This window comes from Rutidosis leptorrhynchoides, chromosome 3 (genome assembly GCF_046630445.1).
Source record: "Rutidosis leptorrhynchoides isolate AG116_Rl617_1_P2 chromosome 3, CSIRO_AGI_Rlap_v1, whole genome shotgun sequence".
Taxonomy (NCBI): Eukaryota; Viridiplantae; Streptophyta; class Magnoliopsida; order Asterales; family Asteraceae; genus Rutidosis; species Rutidosis leptorrhynchoides.
Window position 1 is genome coordinate 686,566,836 of NC_092335.1, and position 18,969 is coordinate 686,585,804.

Below are 18,969 nucleotides of genomic sequence, written 5' to 3' on the forward strand. Positions count from 1 at the left end.
TCTATTCACAGTGGTAATTAGTGATAAGAAAACTAAAATCATACCCCTAGGAAAAGATAAAAAAAAGAAAACTGGGGTCATAAAGTGTCAATGCCTTGGCACATATTATACATAATAATAAAATTTAAGACTTAAAATAAAAGGTTACTCATATATTAGATTATACTATTACCGATTCAGTTTCTCAATAGGTGAAGTCAAAACAATAAATATGTGAAAGACTAAAGAAAAGAGTATTCGATGTGATTTGTTGAGCATTGTTCTTGCGTTCACACAGAGGCATGTAAACAGGCTGTTCGGGTCAGTTAAGTAATGTGTCCGACGGCTAAATATTTTGCGTGGGTATGGGTCGAGTCAGATCAGGTAGACCCGAAATGTGATTTCTTCAAATAAAAAAAAGAAGAAAAACTTAATGTTGTTTACAAACATTCACAGAGGCAAATACGATTCAGACATAAATATAATAACTTCAATCAAATCTAAAGCGATTTAAAATGTTACATACATTAAGAGTATAGCTTGGGCGACTTTCGACATGTTTCCACTTTTGCTGAATGTTTTTCTAACTTGTATAACTCAATGGCCAAAATAAATAATCTGTACTTCTATAGCTGCTTATAGATACAATCACATAAATAATCAGCAGTACAAACAAAATTTAATACTTTAAGAAAAAATTTGGTTTATAATTATCGGTGCATCTACATAGTGTGATTATCTAGTCATCATATCTCAACTAACTCTCCTCTATACTTAGTGAAGATACACCATCAACTATACTGCTACTTATTAGCCTAGTTAATTCAAATGTAATCTATATATATACAACCTTGTACGTACTGTAAATTGTATCATTCATATAATACAAAACACATTCGTTATAAATTCCATTAGCACATTATTCAATGTCTAACATGAAAAAGGGACCAACTCTTCATTTTAAAGGTGTTAATGTATACATACCTGTACTGCTTTCTCCTTAAGACTTGAAAAACTTCTGCTCTCATTGACAACAATCTAAGAAACTTTTTGGTTAGGATGTTTTCAAGCTCGTCAGCTTGCTTTACCTATCAAGAAAACCATAAAATAAAAATTCATCACATAAATATATTTTCATATTAAAACATGGAAGCAAATTTTGGCTTGCTGAAAAAGTGAAACTCTATAGCATGTCGTAAAATTTAAGAGGATACTTGTTTACAGATATTGCTTAAAACCATACTAACTTCATATAAAGTACCAAGTGCTTTTTCTTACAGGATTGAGCAGAAGTTCCGGGCTGGTCCTGAAAATGGAAGAGAAGCCATTTAAAACGATTTGATATATATTAATATTGGAAAGAAAATATAACAGAAAATGAATATGAATATGAGCATTATGTATTAAAACTGAAAAGAAAATGAATTCATGTATCAGCTACATACTTCATCTCAACTTCGGGTTGTTATGTCTTTCAACTTCTTGACAAGGGAAATTCTGCACGAATAAGATCCAATAAGATAATGTACACATTCAGATCTAAAATTAGCATTGCTTAAACCAGATATCACTTAGGTGTAAGTAGAATATAAGTGCACGAGTCACAAATACCTGATGATTCTCTATAAAAAAAAAACCTTTATACGTAATACTTTCAAAATGGTTAATTGAATTCATGAATTCAGCTAACAATGTAACCGGATGATCCAAAGTTCTTCTCCAAATTACAACAGGTAAAACTTAAAAGGACACTCATATGCAAAGTAACTTTGTGTACCTGCAAACACATAGCAGCTTCTAGAGTGTTCCGTATGCAAGTAAGATACAACCTCACCGAGCTCAACTGTAAAGACAACTACTTAATTACTACAAACACAATGTTCAAAAATGAAAAGTTCTAAAATTCGATTATTTTCAAGCTGTATGAATTACATAAACAAACACAGAGTAGTTCCAGTTTAACTCATCAACCTACATCATAATAACTCAATTATATCATAACTTTAAACCTACATTTCATGATCCCTAAAATTGACATAAAATGACACAATGCATTTTTATGTAATGGTTGCATCATGAACAAAGTAAATAATTAAATGAAAAATAAATTAATAATAATAATAATCATCTTCATCATCACCATCACCATCGATAGTATAATACAAAATTACTAAATCAAACAAACAGAATCAGTTGGAACCACATACGTATATGTAATTCTATTAATTGAAAATGAACAATAACCTAGGGTTTAGTATACGTACTATAAATGGAGAGAATATGAAATGCAAATGATTAAATTGAAGTGAGACACTAAATTATCATGGATTTTGATCGCATTGAACAAAAAAGAAAAACAAAATCAAATTAAACTATTAAAGAACAGGAGAATGTGTATAAAATAAAATTAAAATTTAAATATATATTCTAAAGTCTAGACCCATTGTGAGGCTAGACTACCTAAATCAGTGATTATATATATTTGATTGGAAACAAAACCTGGAATATTCATTAGCCAAAGCCTTGTAATCATTGATAAAATTGAAAAAAGATGAAGCAGAAATGAATATGAAGGCGGTTTGGGGCACGTGTTTTTCCAATAACTTCCGCATAATCTGGTTTCAGAAAGCAGAAGGTCAAAAAGTTCAAACAGAAACCTGCAAAACCAAAATTTAAGGAAAAATAAACGTCAATAAATTTGAATAGAACAATGAAGAAGACAATAACATCAATCAAACAACTAACAGAAACAAATATGTAAATACACAACGATTAACAACTCGTGGGCTTGGAAAAAACTGATAGACCTATTTCGAAGAAAAATAAACATCAATCGAACCAGAAAAAATACCGAAGAAGACGAAAACAACAATCAAATAAAGGAAACTGAATTTATAAAATAGAAGAAAAGGATTTGGAACCTTCTTCAAAGGCTGATTTTGAAACGCTGTGGGTGAAAACCGCTACGTGCTGTCATGTATATGGAGTAATATGAATTAGGGATTTTAGAATCAAGGGTAAGTGTGTCATTCACATCCGTAACCGACCCTAATTTTCCGTAATGACGACATCAACAATTTCAAAGGATGAGATTAATTTAAGTGATCCTAATCTAAAGGCTAGAATTTTGCCATGTAGAATTTTTAAAATTTTGATGTCATCATAAAAGTTGTCTTATTATAGATATGATATGTACCCTACATTTACTCGTACCCTGCCAATTTAGTGTCTTTTAAGCAAAATAAGTTCCTGATCACAAACAATGGCCTCAAGTTTTTTATGGCTGTCCTTTTTGACATAAATCCAAACATTTCATCCACCATCTTCCCTCCCACCTCCCAAGGCGGTGGTGTGGCGGCAGGTGGTGAAAAATATGACGTTTTCCGTGGCAAATAGTGGGGCTAAGGCTGCACAACGACGGAAAATTATGGTTGTAGCCGAACCAACCCGTGAGTCTGCTGCAGCCCTTCATTATGTTTTATCTCATGTAATATTTGAGAATGACATATTATATCTTCTTCATGTTGAGAATCCTACATTTTGGAAGAACAGAATTTCATGTTTCATGAAACAACCATCAACGTCAACACACACCATTGCCGCCAGGGAAAGTGGTGGTTGTAATGGTGGCGTTGGTGGTGGTTGTATTGGCAGAAATGTTGACTTTCTTGACCATATGAAAAATGCTTGTGAACTTGTGCACCCGAAACTGAAGGTGAAAGTGGCAAAAATCGAATCGGATGCTAGGGACAAGAGTTGTGTAATCATATCACAAACAAAAATGCTTGGAATTGATCTTCTCGTTGTAGGGAAGCGTCATAGTTTATCTAACGCAATACTAAGGTTTAATTTGTCCTTCATTATTAACACATATGTCTATGTCTATATCTATTATCCATGATCCGCCTATAGAAAGGTCTGCTTATAATAGTTACATTTTTCTTTATAAATGAGATCAAGATTAAGATCACAACTTTATTTTGTTTTTTAACATGCAAATGCAAGTGTACGACCCACAAAACCGCAATAGAAATTGAAGCATAAATGTTGGTCAAACTTTGGTTGCAGGCAAAGGAAGAATGGTTCAATACTAAGAGGAGATACAGCAGATTATTTAGTAGAACACAGCATATGCACTTGTGTTGCGGTGCAAAGAAAAGGGCAAACAGGAGGCTATCTTCTTCATACAAAAACACACAGAAATTTTTGGCTCTTAGCATAATCGACAATTTCTTAACTTCCCATGTTTATTCATGTGTGTATCATCTGTACCTCATTTCTCTGTTTTCTGCTAGATTGCAACTATTTTCACTTGTCCCATTTTTATCTGAATTCTCTCATAATGAGACGAAAAACAGAACATATGATACAGAACTTAACTGTATATATCAAACACTCGTGTTAATATTTTTGCATGAATCTTAGACATATCCTCCACATATACATCAAGATTTCTGTCCATAATGTCTCGGTGTTATGACTTGAACTCGGAAGATGCTTATGTTGACCTTGAATCAAAAACTGAATTGCAAGTTTAAACGTAACATGATAACATGTACAAGTAGTCAGATACGAATAGGAACACTAGATTGGTACACCTTTTAGTCCACATCATCTTGTATAGACTTGTTAGTAAACTTATTGCAAGTGATTTATTCTTTATTTTATTCGTCAGACAATCATCACTTTCAAATGTATGTCGTCATCTCTCACGTTAGCATTTTACAGAGGACCTAAAGTCATAAGCCTACAGGTCGTTATCGCTTAAACAAAGCTGGTTATTCAAAATAGATCAAAGAGCATTACCTTTTTTAGCAATTAACACATAACATAATGACGGATAATTGTTAGCAAAAAGCATAAAAAACAATTTCAACCGACACAGAATATTGCGTTTGATCTCAAAAATTCAAAGCTAAATAGAACAAGTATGATAGTAACAACAACACAAGCTAGAAACAAACACTAACAATTGCACTACTAATAAACCTGGCAAACTGATGGCAAAAGCATCCCGTCATTTGAGAATATACATGTTAAACTTGTATTTTTATGTTCATTCGTGATTTGTGATTATATATATTTAAAGTTCATCATGCATTGGCTGTCCTAAATCAAAGTCAACATCTGGAAGTGCAGGTTCATTGACTTGAGCAAGGTGATTAATGGCAACTTCTGCATCTCCAGCAGCCATACCTGCTTTAATTGCACCTATTACCTTTCTCTGCAACTTTAGTATTCCAATTCTCTTTGAAACTACATATAGAACAGCTAGGGAGAACAACACGAATCCCGTAATAAGTATAATCCTGCCCAACATAAAATTGCACTTTTTAGAAACTAGTTTGAAAAGGATAATCACAAAAAGGTTCAACTAAAGATGGAAATTTCAACCCACTTACTTAAAAATGAGTTGAACTTTATCTCTGATGGGTCAAATAATACAAGTTTTGACCAGTATCAAATAATTACATTGATGGGTTGACCTGACCCATTTGACCAGTATCAAATAATTACAAGTTTTGACTCGAACCCGTTTTGATATGTACCCAAATCACCAAAATGACCCATTTTTCCACCTTCAGCAATAAACTAATGAATTGTCCAACCAACCTGTCAAGAACATCTTGGCGCTTCATGGTAGAAAGTAAGTTACGAGTGCGCATCAGTAATGATCTATGACCCTTGTATTCGCTTTCTGCTTTCTTCAACACTCCTGTTGATTCCTCTGCATTCAACAAAACAAAAAATTATTGCTTTGATTATATTTCAGCGAGGAAAGTACCATACCAACGAATACTTCCATTCAAGGTCGCGAGAGACGGGCGTTGACCAACGTTGACTTTTAACCGTAGATATATTTTAAACACATACATAAAAATCCTAAATATATTAAAAAAGAATTAAGTTGTGGTAAAAAATTTACTAAAGATAATAATAATAAGATGAGACATACCAAAAGCCATGAGTGTGCTTCCACTACGTTCAACCTCCTGTAAATAACTAACAAATGAGCAAGCCATAGTGTACATCATAACTTAAAGTCAAATAAAGATTCTACTTTTTTTCTTAGTTATATTACTCCGTAATAATTAATATTTGATATTAAAGGTATACGCCACAAAATGTAAACGATAAATACCTGAACCATCATCTGCCTTGTACGACGGAGACTTTCTGTAATGCTCTCTGCAGCAGATGTCATTCCAGCTTTTGTCCTGATGTTAGTTTTAGCATTTGTTAACAGTTATGGCTATTTATATTGGTCAATTTACGTCTTACTGTAGTTAGCTAAATAAAGGTCCACGTGTCAGATTCTTAGCGGTTAAACCATTAGCATTAGTTCGGAATGTGAGAGTTAGTTGATGCACGGTAGGTTAGTATAAAAGGGAGTCGTTTTTATATCTTTAAATCAATCAATTGTACAATAGCATTGAACTTGAGGGTTGTTCTCGTTATCAGGTATATACATAAGCTGTTCTAATGAAGTCCTCATCAACAATCAATTAATATATACTGTAATAAATATTCCTAAAAGTGACAAAATAAACGTAAGGAATATAGAGAAAGAACTACATACTGTAAATTACGTCTTCGGACTGTGGACTCTTCTCCACCTCCTAAGAGAAGCTCCCTCTGATCACATATATAAGAACTTTAACTTTCATTTGAGTAATCATAATACTTTTGTTGTTAATACTTTTGTTGTTAACATTTATCTTAAATTTAATATAAGTTAATTTTGAACTTTATTCATATGATCTCAAGCTGTAATTAAAAGCGATTGACACATTTATATAAGCAAACAACCGAATAGAAAGAAGAAATAGATGGAGTAAAACGGTAAAAGCTCCAATCTTGGTTAGGGAAAAAGATGAAATAAATATTGATTACCTCTTCCTGGGCCGCTTTCCTCATGTTAGCCTTTGCTTGTAGATTAGCATTTCTCAAACTTGACCGTAGACTAAAAAAAAAGAATTCATTGTTATTGTAACTAAATCACATGTATATGGTATAGCTGACAAACATTTCATTTCTTAATGGTCATTCTAGAACTCATTAATAGAATCATCCAACGTTTAAATCCATTAACCATCTAACTATTAAAAAGTTCTACAATAATCATTCACCTTTGCAAAATAATGAACTTCAAACAGTACAGTGAAACAAGGAAACGCGAAAACAAGATTTACATAGTTATATACGTGTAATCTTGATATATACTTCCATATGCTATGGGGATGTTTGAGATCGTATTTACATAGGATTATGATTATCTAACTATTATCTTTTCAAAGTGTAGATAGTCAGTTTCTAGTGTTTGGTGATAGAGAAACTGATCATAACCATCTAATTATATAAGGTCAAATCATCAGTTAATGAATTGACGATTTACTGCAACAAAACTGATTCTGATTATCACATTATTTAGGAGTCATGAAACGTAAATTTACATAATCAAACTTTACGAAACACGATTATTACAACTACAAACAACTGCTAATGAGGGTGATTGGGGAATACGTATTTCAACTACTTATAGCTTGATACAATTAACCACTAATAAAAGTATTCGAACGCATCTACATTTTAAAATATTTTAGAGGGGGACGTCGACTAATTATTAAATGGTAAAGTGGTGCTTATTTTGGATACATCTTTTAATCCATTAGAGATAAAAATACAATCCAAATGGTTCTGTATCACATCAATTTCAAATGGCAATGCTATCTACCTATTAAATATCAAATACTAATACTAATACTAATAAACAATAAAACAAGATTTCCACTAAGAATGGTAGAAACCAAACAGGCTAATAACAACTCAATTGCCAAAATTTAAGGGGAAAAAAGTAAAATGGGAAATTTGAAACGAACCTTTGAATTTGTTTACTCCAAGATTGAAGAGTGAATTGGGCATTTTCAATATGATCATCAGATGGAAGTTGTGGTGTCAAAAGGTCAAGATTGAATTGCGCAGTAGTCAATGTAGCAATTCCATCTTGAGCAAGACCATTCAATCTCTGCAAAGATTCCTTCTTTTTATTATCATTATCATCACTTGATTTTTTGCCGTAATTTTCAATTGCTTGAATGTGAGCTAGGGTTTGTAAATACGCATCATCCCAATCTTTCTTTGTTTTGTTGAATTCTTCCACGACAATATCAGTTGATGATGATGATGATAACGTGTTTGATTCCATTGTTATTTAAGCGAATTTGATTGTGAGATCTGAGGAGATCAATTTTAGGGATTCGGGATGAGTTAGATACGTCCGGAGGGGGGGTGTAACCGTAAGAAGGTTCGCAACGATTATCCGGTAACGAGGATGGTTCGACGGTGAGGCGCGATGCGGTGGTAGACAAAGACGGATTACGGCAGTTAAAGTGAATAGCCGATCATCGTGCTTGTTTGTGACAGGAGAGCCGGTGAAGGTCGGTCATATAACTGAGAATGTGAGACACGTGAGAGGTTGATGTAATTTTTCAAAAAGCATTTAATTAATTCAATTTTTTGCCTAATGCAACAAGTATGATATATGATATCCCTGTTATAAAATATCTAGATTGTGTTATAAAATATCTAAATTGGATGTTAATTTTATTATTATTATATTTCTTGCATAGTAATATTTTATACTATAAATAGACATGTATGGTAACCATTTAAGGTGTACCATTTCTCTTGAAATATCAATATCAATATTTCTTCTCTCTTCTCTCTTTTTCTCTCTTTGTTCTTATAACCATTAAAGGTAGTTATAAGCCTACTGAATTATAACACGTTATCAGCACGAAGAGCTTAGTGTAATCAAAGGATATCTCAAACGATCACGAGTCACTGATCAAGGTATGAAATTATTAATAATTTTCAGACTCGAATATATCAAACTTTGGACTACTAACATTTTGAACTACTAATTTTTATTAAGTTCTTAGTGCATTTGTATTGTTCTTATTATATGGTTGGCTCTGCCACCTAAATTATATATGGTCGACACTGTCGCCTAACTATCATTTATGTTTACTAACTTTTATTAACTTCACTAACATTTATATTTATGTTATTTAAGTTATATATGGTCGGTTATACCGCCTGAATTATATTTTCTGTAATCTAACTCTTATTAACTTCACTAACATTTATATTTATGTTATTTAAGTTATATATGGCCGGTTATACCGCCTAAATTATATTTTCTGTAATCTAACTCTTATTAACTTCACTAACATTTATATTTATGTTAATAAGACCTCATGATTGTACGCAACACGTCATTTGACAACACGGTACTTTATGTACGCAACACGTCATTTGACAACACGGTACCATGGGTCGAGATTAATTCCGATCAATACGAATATGATGAGGTCTTTATATGTTATCTAACATTTATGATTACTTATGCAATTAATCATTATTTATTTCATGCATACTAATGTTTATTCTTAAATTTATAATCTTAAAAGTTAAAATAAAAAAAAGTAGTTTGTATTTTTATTAAAAGTAAATCTTAAAAGTTAAAATAAGAAAAAGTAGTTTGTATTTTTATTAAAAGTAAATCTTAAAAGTTAAAATAAAAAAAAGTAGTTTGTATTTTATTAAAATTAAATCTTAAAAGTTAAAATACAAAAAGTAGTTTGTATTTTTATTAAAAGTAAATCTTAAAAGTTAAAATAAAAAAAAGTAGTTTGTACTTTTATTAAAAGTAAATCTTAAAAGTTAAAATATAAAAAGTAGTTTGTATTTTTATTAAAAGTAAATCTTAAAAGTTAAAATAAGAAAAAGTAGTTTGTACTTTTATTAAAAGTAAATCTTAAAAGTTAAAATACAAAAAGCAGTTTGTATTTTTATTAAAAGTAAATCTTAAAAGTTAAAATACAAAAAATAGTTTGTATTTTTATTAAAAGTAAATTTTAAAAGTTAAAATAAAAAAAGTAGTTTGTATTTTTATTAAAAGTAAATCTTAAAAGTTAAAATACAAAAGTAGTTTGTATTTTTATTAAAAGTAAATTTTAAAAGTTAAAATAAGAAAAAAAAGGAATGGTAAAATGGAGTAGCTTTTTGTCAAAAATGAAGTATTGAAAATGAAGTGGTCTCCTTCTATAATTTAAAAAAAAATATACTTTCATCAAATGAATTTTTTGTGGCCGACAATTCCAAACACGAGTCAGTGTTTAGTTTATCAAGAATACCTCTTGCTTTGGTGAAAGGTCACGATCACGATATCGGGTGTTGTGAAAGAATTAAAAAATTTAGTCAAGTGGCCTTTTAAAAACTAGAAAGTTTTTTTAAACAAAAAGTTTTTTATATATTTATAATTTACGGGTAACGTAAAATAAAGGGAAGTTTTTTTTTAAAAAAAAAACAAAGAAAGTGTTTAAATGGGTTTTACAGAAAGGGGGAAAGCAAAGTAAAAAAAAAAACTTTTTTTTTTCCAAACTTGTCAAATGTTTTGTTAAAAACGTGACCGTTGAAAAAAGGAGGTTGAATAATAAAACTTAAAAAACAAATTATTTTTAAAAGAGTGTGCATCAAAATGACCCGTTTAATAATGGGGAGTTAAAAAGATAGTCAAATTGTTTCAACGAACAAGGGTTCAATTGGATGTTTCTTAAAATTTTTTTTTTCCAAATTTCCAGTTATTTGATTTAAAAAAAAAAAAAATCCGCGGGTACGGGTGATGGATCCAATGAATCCGCATCCACGACCCGCGGGTGCTATCCCTAATTGCGACAAGTACAAATCAACTAAAATGACGTTGGATCATGCTAAAATCACCAACATATTTTGTGCATCGTATTAGACGAAGTATAAGCTCAAAAGTTGGATATTTGTTTGCAAGTAACAAACTCAAAAGTATATTACCATTTCTAAAGACTCTTTTTATGATTAAAGAAACTCAGTGATCCTACATATTCCCACCTATATTAGTGTATTGAAAACAGTATCGTTTGCAAGTTTGCAACAATGCATTTTCTAATACTCCGTAGTTAATTGCTTCACATCTTGAGTTTGGCTGTAAGAAGGAAACCTATATACTCACATATTTCGTACGAAAGTATTAATGTTACAATTTTTTTTTTGTGTGTTATCATTCGTACGTTATACTCACAGGTTTTTTAGGCTAATCATTCGCGTGAAAAACTATAGTTAAGTTGCAATCTTTGCTAACAAGACAATTCACACTACCGTTATAAATGTCTATTTCAACCAACTTGCTACATTAAGCAGTTTTTAACAGTCACGTCCTCAATCATGACATAATTTTTATGTACATAGCTTCTACTGAAAATTAATATGCAAGGTACAACATATAACTATATGGTCAAATTCATTTGAGCCTTCGGAGTCACAAGTATATGATGTATATATATATTACTCAATTAACAAAATAGAAAATCGAAATTAATTCATATGAATAGTAAAACGAAATTAATTAATTTACTATTCACATAAAAAGCGCATATTATAAAAGCGCATATGATTAAAAGCGAATATGATGAAAAGCACAGCGCATATGATCAAAAGCGCATATGGTGAAAAAACACAGCGCATATGATTAAAAGCGTATATGGTGAAAAATATATATGATCAAAAGCGCATATGGTGATTAACGAAAAAGCACATATGATGATTAATGAAAAGTATATTGTGAAAAAGAATCACAAATGTTTCTTGAAAGAATTCAAGGTAAAGATATATGAACCAATTCATCCATCATGTGAACCATTTTGATATTTCATGGTTCTAATAGACGCATCTAGCGGATGGTCTCATATTTGTATGTTATCAAGCCATAATATGGCATTTGCAAAGTTTCTTGCACAAATTATTAAATTGAGAACACATTATTCTGATTACACCATTAAAAAGGATGAGACTTGATAATGCTGGTGAGTTAACATCTCAAGCATTTAATAATCATTATATATCTACAGGGATTGTTGTTGAACATCCAGTTGCTCATGTGCATACACAAAATTGGTTTAGCTAAATCAATAGATAAACGCTTGCAGCTAATAACTAGACAATTGATAATGAGTACAAAACTCTCAATATTTATATGTGGACATGTAAATTTACATGCTGCGACATTAATTCGCATTATACCATGTGGAAGTCATAAATATTTAACTTACTACTTGATTTTGGCCAAGAGCCAAATATTTTCCACCTTAGAACATTGGTTGTGCAGTGTATGTTCCAATTATATCACCACAACACGATAAAATGGTTTTTTCAAAGAAAGATGGTAATATATTTTGGATATAAAACATCTTCAATCATAAGATATACTAAACCCATGATGGGTGATATTTTTACAGCACGTTTTGCTGATTATCATTTTAATAAAACATTGTTCCCTAGATTAGGGGGAGAAATAAAAAAATAAAGAAAATGATGTTTCATGATGTGAACATCAATTAAGGTATATTGAACTCACACAAAAGAATGTGAAACGAAAGTTCAAAAATAATGCATATGCAAGAACTTGCAAATTAATTACTTTATGCATTTACAGATATAAAAAAAGGTGACTAAATCATATATACCAGCGATAAATGCTCCAGCTCGAACTAAAATTCCAAAAGCTGGCAATAATGTCACTGTTGAGTCTTTGCCACGCATCAAACGTGGAAGATCAATTGGTTCCGAAGATAAAAATCCCCGAAAAAGAAAATCAGCTGATAATGAGGTAAAAGAAAGTGTTCAAGAAGAACCACAAATTAATATTCCTTCTGCAGAGGATATTGATAAATGTAAATACATAAATTGCGATAAATTATGCAATATTATGGAACCGAAATGAAATGAAAAATCTTGATGAGATATTTTCATATAATATTACAATGACATCATGAATAAAGATGATGATCTAGAACCAAAATCTGTCACTGAATATCAAAATAGACATGATTGAGCTCAATGGAAAGGAGAAATACGAGCTGAATTAGAATCGCTCAATAAAAAAAAAAGTTTTCGGATTAATCGTTATCACTTTTAAAGATGTGAAACGTATGGGATACAAATGAATTTTTATCCGAAAAAGAAATATGCAAATGAAGTTACAAGGCAAAACTAGACTTGTAACTCAAAATTTCCCACAAAGACCGAAAATGAATTATGAGGAAAACTTATCCTCCTGTAATGGATACAATTACTTATTAGATACTTAATCAACCTGGTAGTTACTTAAATGCATCTCATGGATGTTGTAACTACTTATCTGTATGGATCACTTGATAGTGATATACATGAATATACCTGAAGGGTTTAAGGTATCATAAGCATCTAATGTAAAATCCAAGGGAATGTATTCTATTAAATCACAAAGATTTTTATATGGGTCTATACAATTGGGACGTATGTGGTATAACTGATTAAATGACTACTTGATAAAAAAAGGGTATACATATAAACTTATTTTGCATGTATGTTTTATAAAAACAATGTTCGAATATGTGATCGTAGTTGTTTATGTCAATGTTCTTAACATCATATGAACAAATAAAGAGATCTATGAAATCATTCAACTTCTAAAGAATTATTTTGAAATGAAAGATCTTGAAAAAACCAAGTATTACCTTGGATTGCAAATTGAGCATATGCCTAATGGTTTACTTGTACATCAAACAACTTATACCGAAAAGATTTTAAAACATTTTTTTAAAAGACAAACTCATTGTTGTTAGATCACTCAATATTGACACTGATCTATTTCATCCCTGCGAAGATCATGAAAATCTTAACAGATCGGAAGTTCCATATTTTAGTATAATTGAGGTTCTTATGTATCTTATAGATTGTACAAGACCTGACATTTCTCTTGCAGTTAATTTGTTGGCAAGATTCAGCTCAAATGACAATGGGGCGGGATCAAACGCATATTTTGATACCCTTGAGAAACTGCTTATTTAAAATTATTTTATTCTAACGCTTCAAAACAAGATTTAGTTGATTATGTATATGCAGGTCATTCATCAAATCCTCATAAAAATAAATCTCAAACTCGATATGCATTCCTAAATGGAGGTACCACAAAATCATGGCGTTCTTAAAACAAACACTTGTTGCAACATCATCAAATCATGACGAAGTGATTGCATTATATGAAACTACTCAAAAATGTGTTTGGTTGAGATCAATGACACAAATCATTATTGATTCTTGTGGACTAGAACGCTATAAAAGACTAACAACTATCTTCACCAATAACTATATATGAAGATAATGCAGCTTGCATAATACAAATGAAAGAAGAGTATCAAAAGTGACAGAACAAAATATAAATGTTGATGAGGACGGTCATAAGTTTGATGGAAAAGAATGGTATGTTGGTAAGGCTCAGAAAAGACTACAAAGGAATAGGAATTGAAACAAGGGTTTGAGCAAACCATGAAGGAGAATGTAGACAAATCACAGGGGCTAAACTTGTACATAAAAGATTTAGATGATACAGTTTCAGATGAAAACCTCAGATTCTTCTCATATACTCAAGATCTCGTAAAAGACAACCAGATTAAAATGAGATACGTTCAATCAACAAACTCTGATGATCTTTATACCAAAGCACTACCAACTGCTATTTTCAGAACACACGTTCATAATATTGGCATGAGGCATGTTCAGAAGATGTAACAACTCAGGCGTTGCCTACTTGAGGGGGAGTCAACTCTATGCTGCACTCTTTTTCCCTTAGCTAAAGTTTTATCCCAATGGGTTTTCTTTAGCAAGGTTTTTAACGAGGCAGTACTAGTTATTCTCTAATAAAATTGTCATCCAAGGGGGAGTGTTATAAAATATCTAGATTGTGTTATAAAATATCTAGATTGGATGTTAATTTTATTATTATTATATTTCTTGCATAGTAATATTTTATACTATAAATAGACATGTATGGTAACCATTTAAGGTGTACCATTTCTCTTGAAATATCAATATCAATATTTCTTCTCTCTTCTCTCTTTTTCTCTCTTTGTTCTTATAACCATTAAAGGTAGTTATAAGCCTACTGAATTATAACAATCCCTTCCCTCTTCCCTCTTCTTATTAAGAGAGCTAAATTATGTAATATTTATTTGAAATATGCAATCTTGGCCATTTATTTTAAAAAATAAATTAAATCCAATCATTGATTTCAATTTTAAAAAGATTATTACCTAATTGATTTTTCAAATTCAATAAAAAAGACATCAATACCCTAATTTTAACTTATAATTACGTTTATATACCATAATTCAAATTAGAAATAGAAACTATTTCGAGCAATCTGTTTACTAGACATAAAACTCGAAATCTTTTGTTATGGGTTATAATTTAATTTAATGACATTTAACTATTACCTTAAATTAATTTCACTTATTTTGGAAATTGATTTTCAATAGTCAAAATCCCTCTATTCCTTTTTTCAGTTTTCTAAATGACTTGCTTTTCTAAAAAAAAAAAAAGAGTCAAAATCCCCAATTCTAACTTACATATTGATTACGGAGTATATTTTTATTTTTATTATATGTTATCGTTAGTTATTATATTTACAATATTATATATATTAAATTATGTATTATTATTTGTTGACGTTCTTAATATTATATATATATTTTTTATATTTAAATATTATAAATTTATTATTTATTACTCGGTATATGTTTGTGTGTGTACACATTGAAAGTTAAATATATATCTTTCCTATTTAAATGGTTCGACCAGTTGAATTATCAATCAATACCCCATTTCATTTACCTCTCTTTGTAAAAGATAATAAAAAATAATAATAGTATCTCATGAAGAATATAGTCGTTATTAATATGGATTATGTTCCCTTAATTATCTGACAACTATAACGCTTATTAGAGGGGATTTAAAGCTATTTTCACGGCATTTTAGCAAATTCGGAACATTCCATACAAACAGGACGATTGTTAAGCAAATCTCCATAATAACGGGATTCTTCACAATTAAATTCAATCATATCCTTATATATGCATTGATTAACCAATTTTTTCACCTATTTTTGAATTTCAAATTAGATCTGATTGATTATAAAAAGACAGCAAGCCTCATTGAAATCGTCATTCAAAATCAAAAACATCAGTATATAGTAGTCAATCTTTCAAACTATCTTAATCAACTGTTGAGTCGTATGATTCTTTTACCCATAGGCCATAAGTATTACCCACTAAGTATAAGGGTTTTGTATCCTATTTGCAGACTAAACCTTGCAATATAAGAGAAGCTGCTATTATAGGTAGCTTATGTCAAAAGTATATATTTCACCAATTCATTCGAGTTATCTCGGTCTATTTTACTTGCATTTCGTGGGTATGTAGCGTGTATCACTTTTCTACTTTTTGTACTTATTAGTTCGATGAGTTTCATTACATATTATTATACGGAGTTAAACTATTTTAACTTAAATTCCAATACTGAAAACATGATTTATGTATACAGATTTCGATTTTTTCATGTATATAGCATATCGATTGGTTTACAACAAATTGTAACTTTTTTCAATTAACTTTTGAGATGCGGAGCATATACTATCTTAATTCGTATGTCTTCAGTTTATGTAGCATGGACTATTTTGATGTATGTACTTTCATGTTTAGATATTTGTTCAATGTAAGTTTATTTTATAATATATGGTAATGGTATATAATTTTTCTTATATAAAACTATAGGGTGATAATAAGATATGTATAAATATCCGCAGTGAATAATACCGAAATTTGATCATCTACTTGTGAAAGATGATCATCATCATGTCATTCAATTTTTCAATATAGTTTTAGGTCGTCGCCACAACAATCTTCATTATTCATTCATTTTTTCAATATATGAAAGGTGTCGATCAATCTCTTTTCACATTACTACTCTGTATTGAAATATCTGATAATATCCCTTCCCTCTTCTTATTAAAAGAGGAGCTAAATTATGTAATATTTATTTGAAATATGCAATCTTGGCCATTCATTTTAAAAAATAAATTAAATCCAACCATTGATTTCAATCTTGAAAAGATTATTACCTAATTGATTTTTCAAATTCAATAAAAAAGACATCAATACCCTAATTTTAACTTATAATTACGTTTATATACCATAATTCAAATTAGAAATAAAAACTATTTCTAGCAATCTGTTTACTAGACATAAAACTCGGAATCTTTTGTTATGGGTTATAATTTAATATAATGACATTTAACTATTACCTTAACTTAATTTCACTTATTTTGGAAATTGATTTTCAATAGTCAAAATCCCTCTATTCCTTTTTCCAGTTTTATAAATGACTTGCTTTTCTAAAAAAAAAAAAAAAAAAAAAAAAAGTCAAAATCCCCAATTCTAACTTACATATTGATTACGGAGTATATTTTTATTTTTATTATATGTTATCGTTAGTTATTATATTTATAATATTATATATATTAAATTATTTATTATTATTATTATTATTATTTGTTGACGTTCTTAATATTATATATTTTTTTTTTATATTTAAATATTATAAATTTATTATTTATTACTCGGTATATGTTTGTGTGTGTACATATTGAAAGTTAAATATATATCTTTCCTATTTAAATGGTTCGACCAGTTGAATTATCAATCAATACCCCATTTCATTTACCTCTCTTTGCAAAAGATAATAAAAAATAATAATAGTATCCTATGAAGAATATAGTCGTTATTAATATGGATTATGTTCCCTTAATTATCTGACAACTATAACGCTTATTAGAGGGGATTTAAAGCTATTTTCACTGCATTTTAGCAAATTCGGAACATTCCATACAAACAGGACGATTGTTAAGCAAATCTCCATAATAACGGGATTCTTCACAATTAAATTCAATCATATCCTTATATATGCGTTGATTAACCAATTTTTTCACCTATTTTTGAATTTCAAATTAGATCTGATTGATTATAAAAAGACAGCAAGCCTCATTGAAATCGTCATTCAAAATCAAAAACATCAGTACATAGTAGTCAATCTTTCAAACTATCTTAATCAACTGTTGAGTCGTATGATTATTTTACCCATAGGCCATAAGTATTACCCACTAAGTATAAGGGTTTTGTATCCTATTTGCAGACTAAACCTTGCAATATAAGAGAAGCTGCTATTATAGGTAGCTTATGTCAAAAGTATATATTTCACCAATTCATTCGAGTTATCTCGGTCTATTTTACTTGCATTTCGTGGGTATGTAGCGTGTATCACTTTTCTACTTTTTTGTACTTATTAGTTCGATGAGTTTCATTACATATTATTATACGGAGTTAAACTATTTTAACTTAAATTCCAATACTGAAAACATGATTTATGTATACAGATTTTGATTTTTCATGTATATAGCATATCAATTGGTTTACAACAAATTGTAACTTTTTTCAATTAACTTTTGAGATGCGGAGCATATACTATCTTAATTCGTATGTCTTCAGTTTATGTAGCATGGACTATTTTGATGTATGTACTTTCATGTTTAGATATTTGTTCAATGTAAGTTTATTTTATAATATATGGTAATGGTATATAATTTTTCTTATATAAAACTATAGGGTGATAATAAGATATGTATAAATATCCGCAGTGAATAATACCGAAATTTGATCATCTACTTGTGAAAGATGATCATCATCATGTCATTCAATTTTTCAATATAGTTTTAGGTCGTCGTCACAACAATCTTCATTATTCATTCATTTTTTCAATATATGAAAGGTGTCGATCAATCTCTTTTCACATTACTACTCTGTATTGAAATATCTGATAATATCATTACTCGCATCACTGTATATAGATGCGAGTGTAAGTGAATTATGCATTCTAATCTTTGACTTTGGGTATTGATCATCATTTACACGTGCATGTTATATTTTTGAGTGAATTTGTGTCTCTGTATTTTGGTACACTTTATCTTGGAAATCAGAGGGATCTAATGCTACAATTATACACATACACATAAATAAAATTGAC

At 30.0% G+C, this 18,969-nt stretch overlaps 2 protein-coding genes across 2 annotated transcripts; one reads left to right on the forward strand and one right to left on the reverse strand.

Annotated features, from left to right (window-relative positions):
* Positions 1–3,352: 3,352 nt before the first annotated feature.
* Positions 3,353–4,303, forward strand: LOC139902705 (universal stress protein PHOS32-like). The gene is made up of 2 exons (XM_071885308.1): positions 3,353–3,822; positions 4,048–4,303. The coding sequence occupies exons 1-2, from the start codon at positions 3,353–3,355 to the stop codon at positions 4,199–4,201; spliced, it is 624 nt and encodes a 207-aa protein (XP_071741409.1). The 3' UTR covers positions 4,202–4,303.
* Positions 4,304–4,878: 575 nt separating this feature from the next.
* LOC139899471 (uncharacterized) lies at positions 4,879–8,461 on the reverse strand. Its single transcript, XM_071882297.1, has 7 exons — positions 7,860–8,461; positions 6,874–6,943; positions 6,560–6,615; positions 6,122–6,197; positions 5,936–5,972; positions 5,593–5,707; positions 4,879–5,288 (listed from the first exon to the last, which is right to left on the reverse strand). The coding sequence occupies exons 1-7, from the start codon at positions 8,183–8,185 to the stop codon at positions 5,063–5,065; spliced, it is 906 nt and encodes a 301-aa protein (XP_071738398.1). The 5' UTR covers positions 8,186–8,461; the 3' UTR covers positions 4,879–5,062.
* Positions 8,462–18,969: the final 10,508 nt, after the last annotated feature.

Excerpts from the sequence above, each read along its gene's own strand:
- LOC139902705 (XM_071885308.1), top strand. The coding sequence starts at position 3,353 with ATGACGTTTTCCGTGGCAAATAGTGGGGCTAAGGCTGCACAACGACGG. Across the intron at positions 3,823-4,047 it reads TTATCTAACGCAATACTAAG|GCAAAGGAAGAATGGTTCAA; the intron begins GTTTAATTTGTC and ends CTTTGGTTGCAG.
- LOC139899471 (XM_071882297.1), bottom strand. The coding sequence starts at position 8,185 with ATGGAATCAAACACGTTATCATCATCATCATCAACTGATATTGTCGTG. Across the intron at positions 6,616-6,873 it reads GGAAAGCGGCCCAGGAAGAG|AGGGAGCTTCTCTTAGGAGG; the intron begins GTAATCAATATT and ends ATATGTGATCAG. Across the intron at positions 5,289-5,592 it reads CGCCAAGATGTTCTTGACAG|GATTATACTTATTACGGGAT; the intron begins GTTGGTTGGACA and ends TATGTTGGGCAG.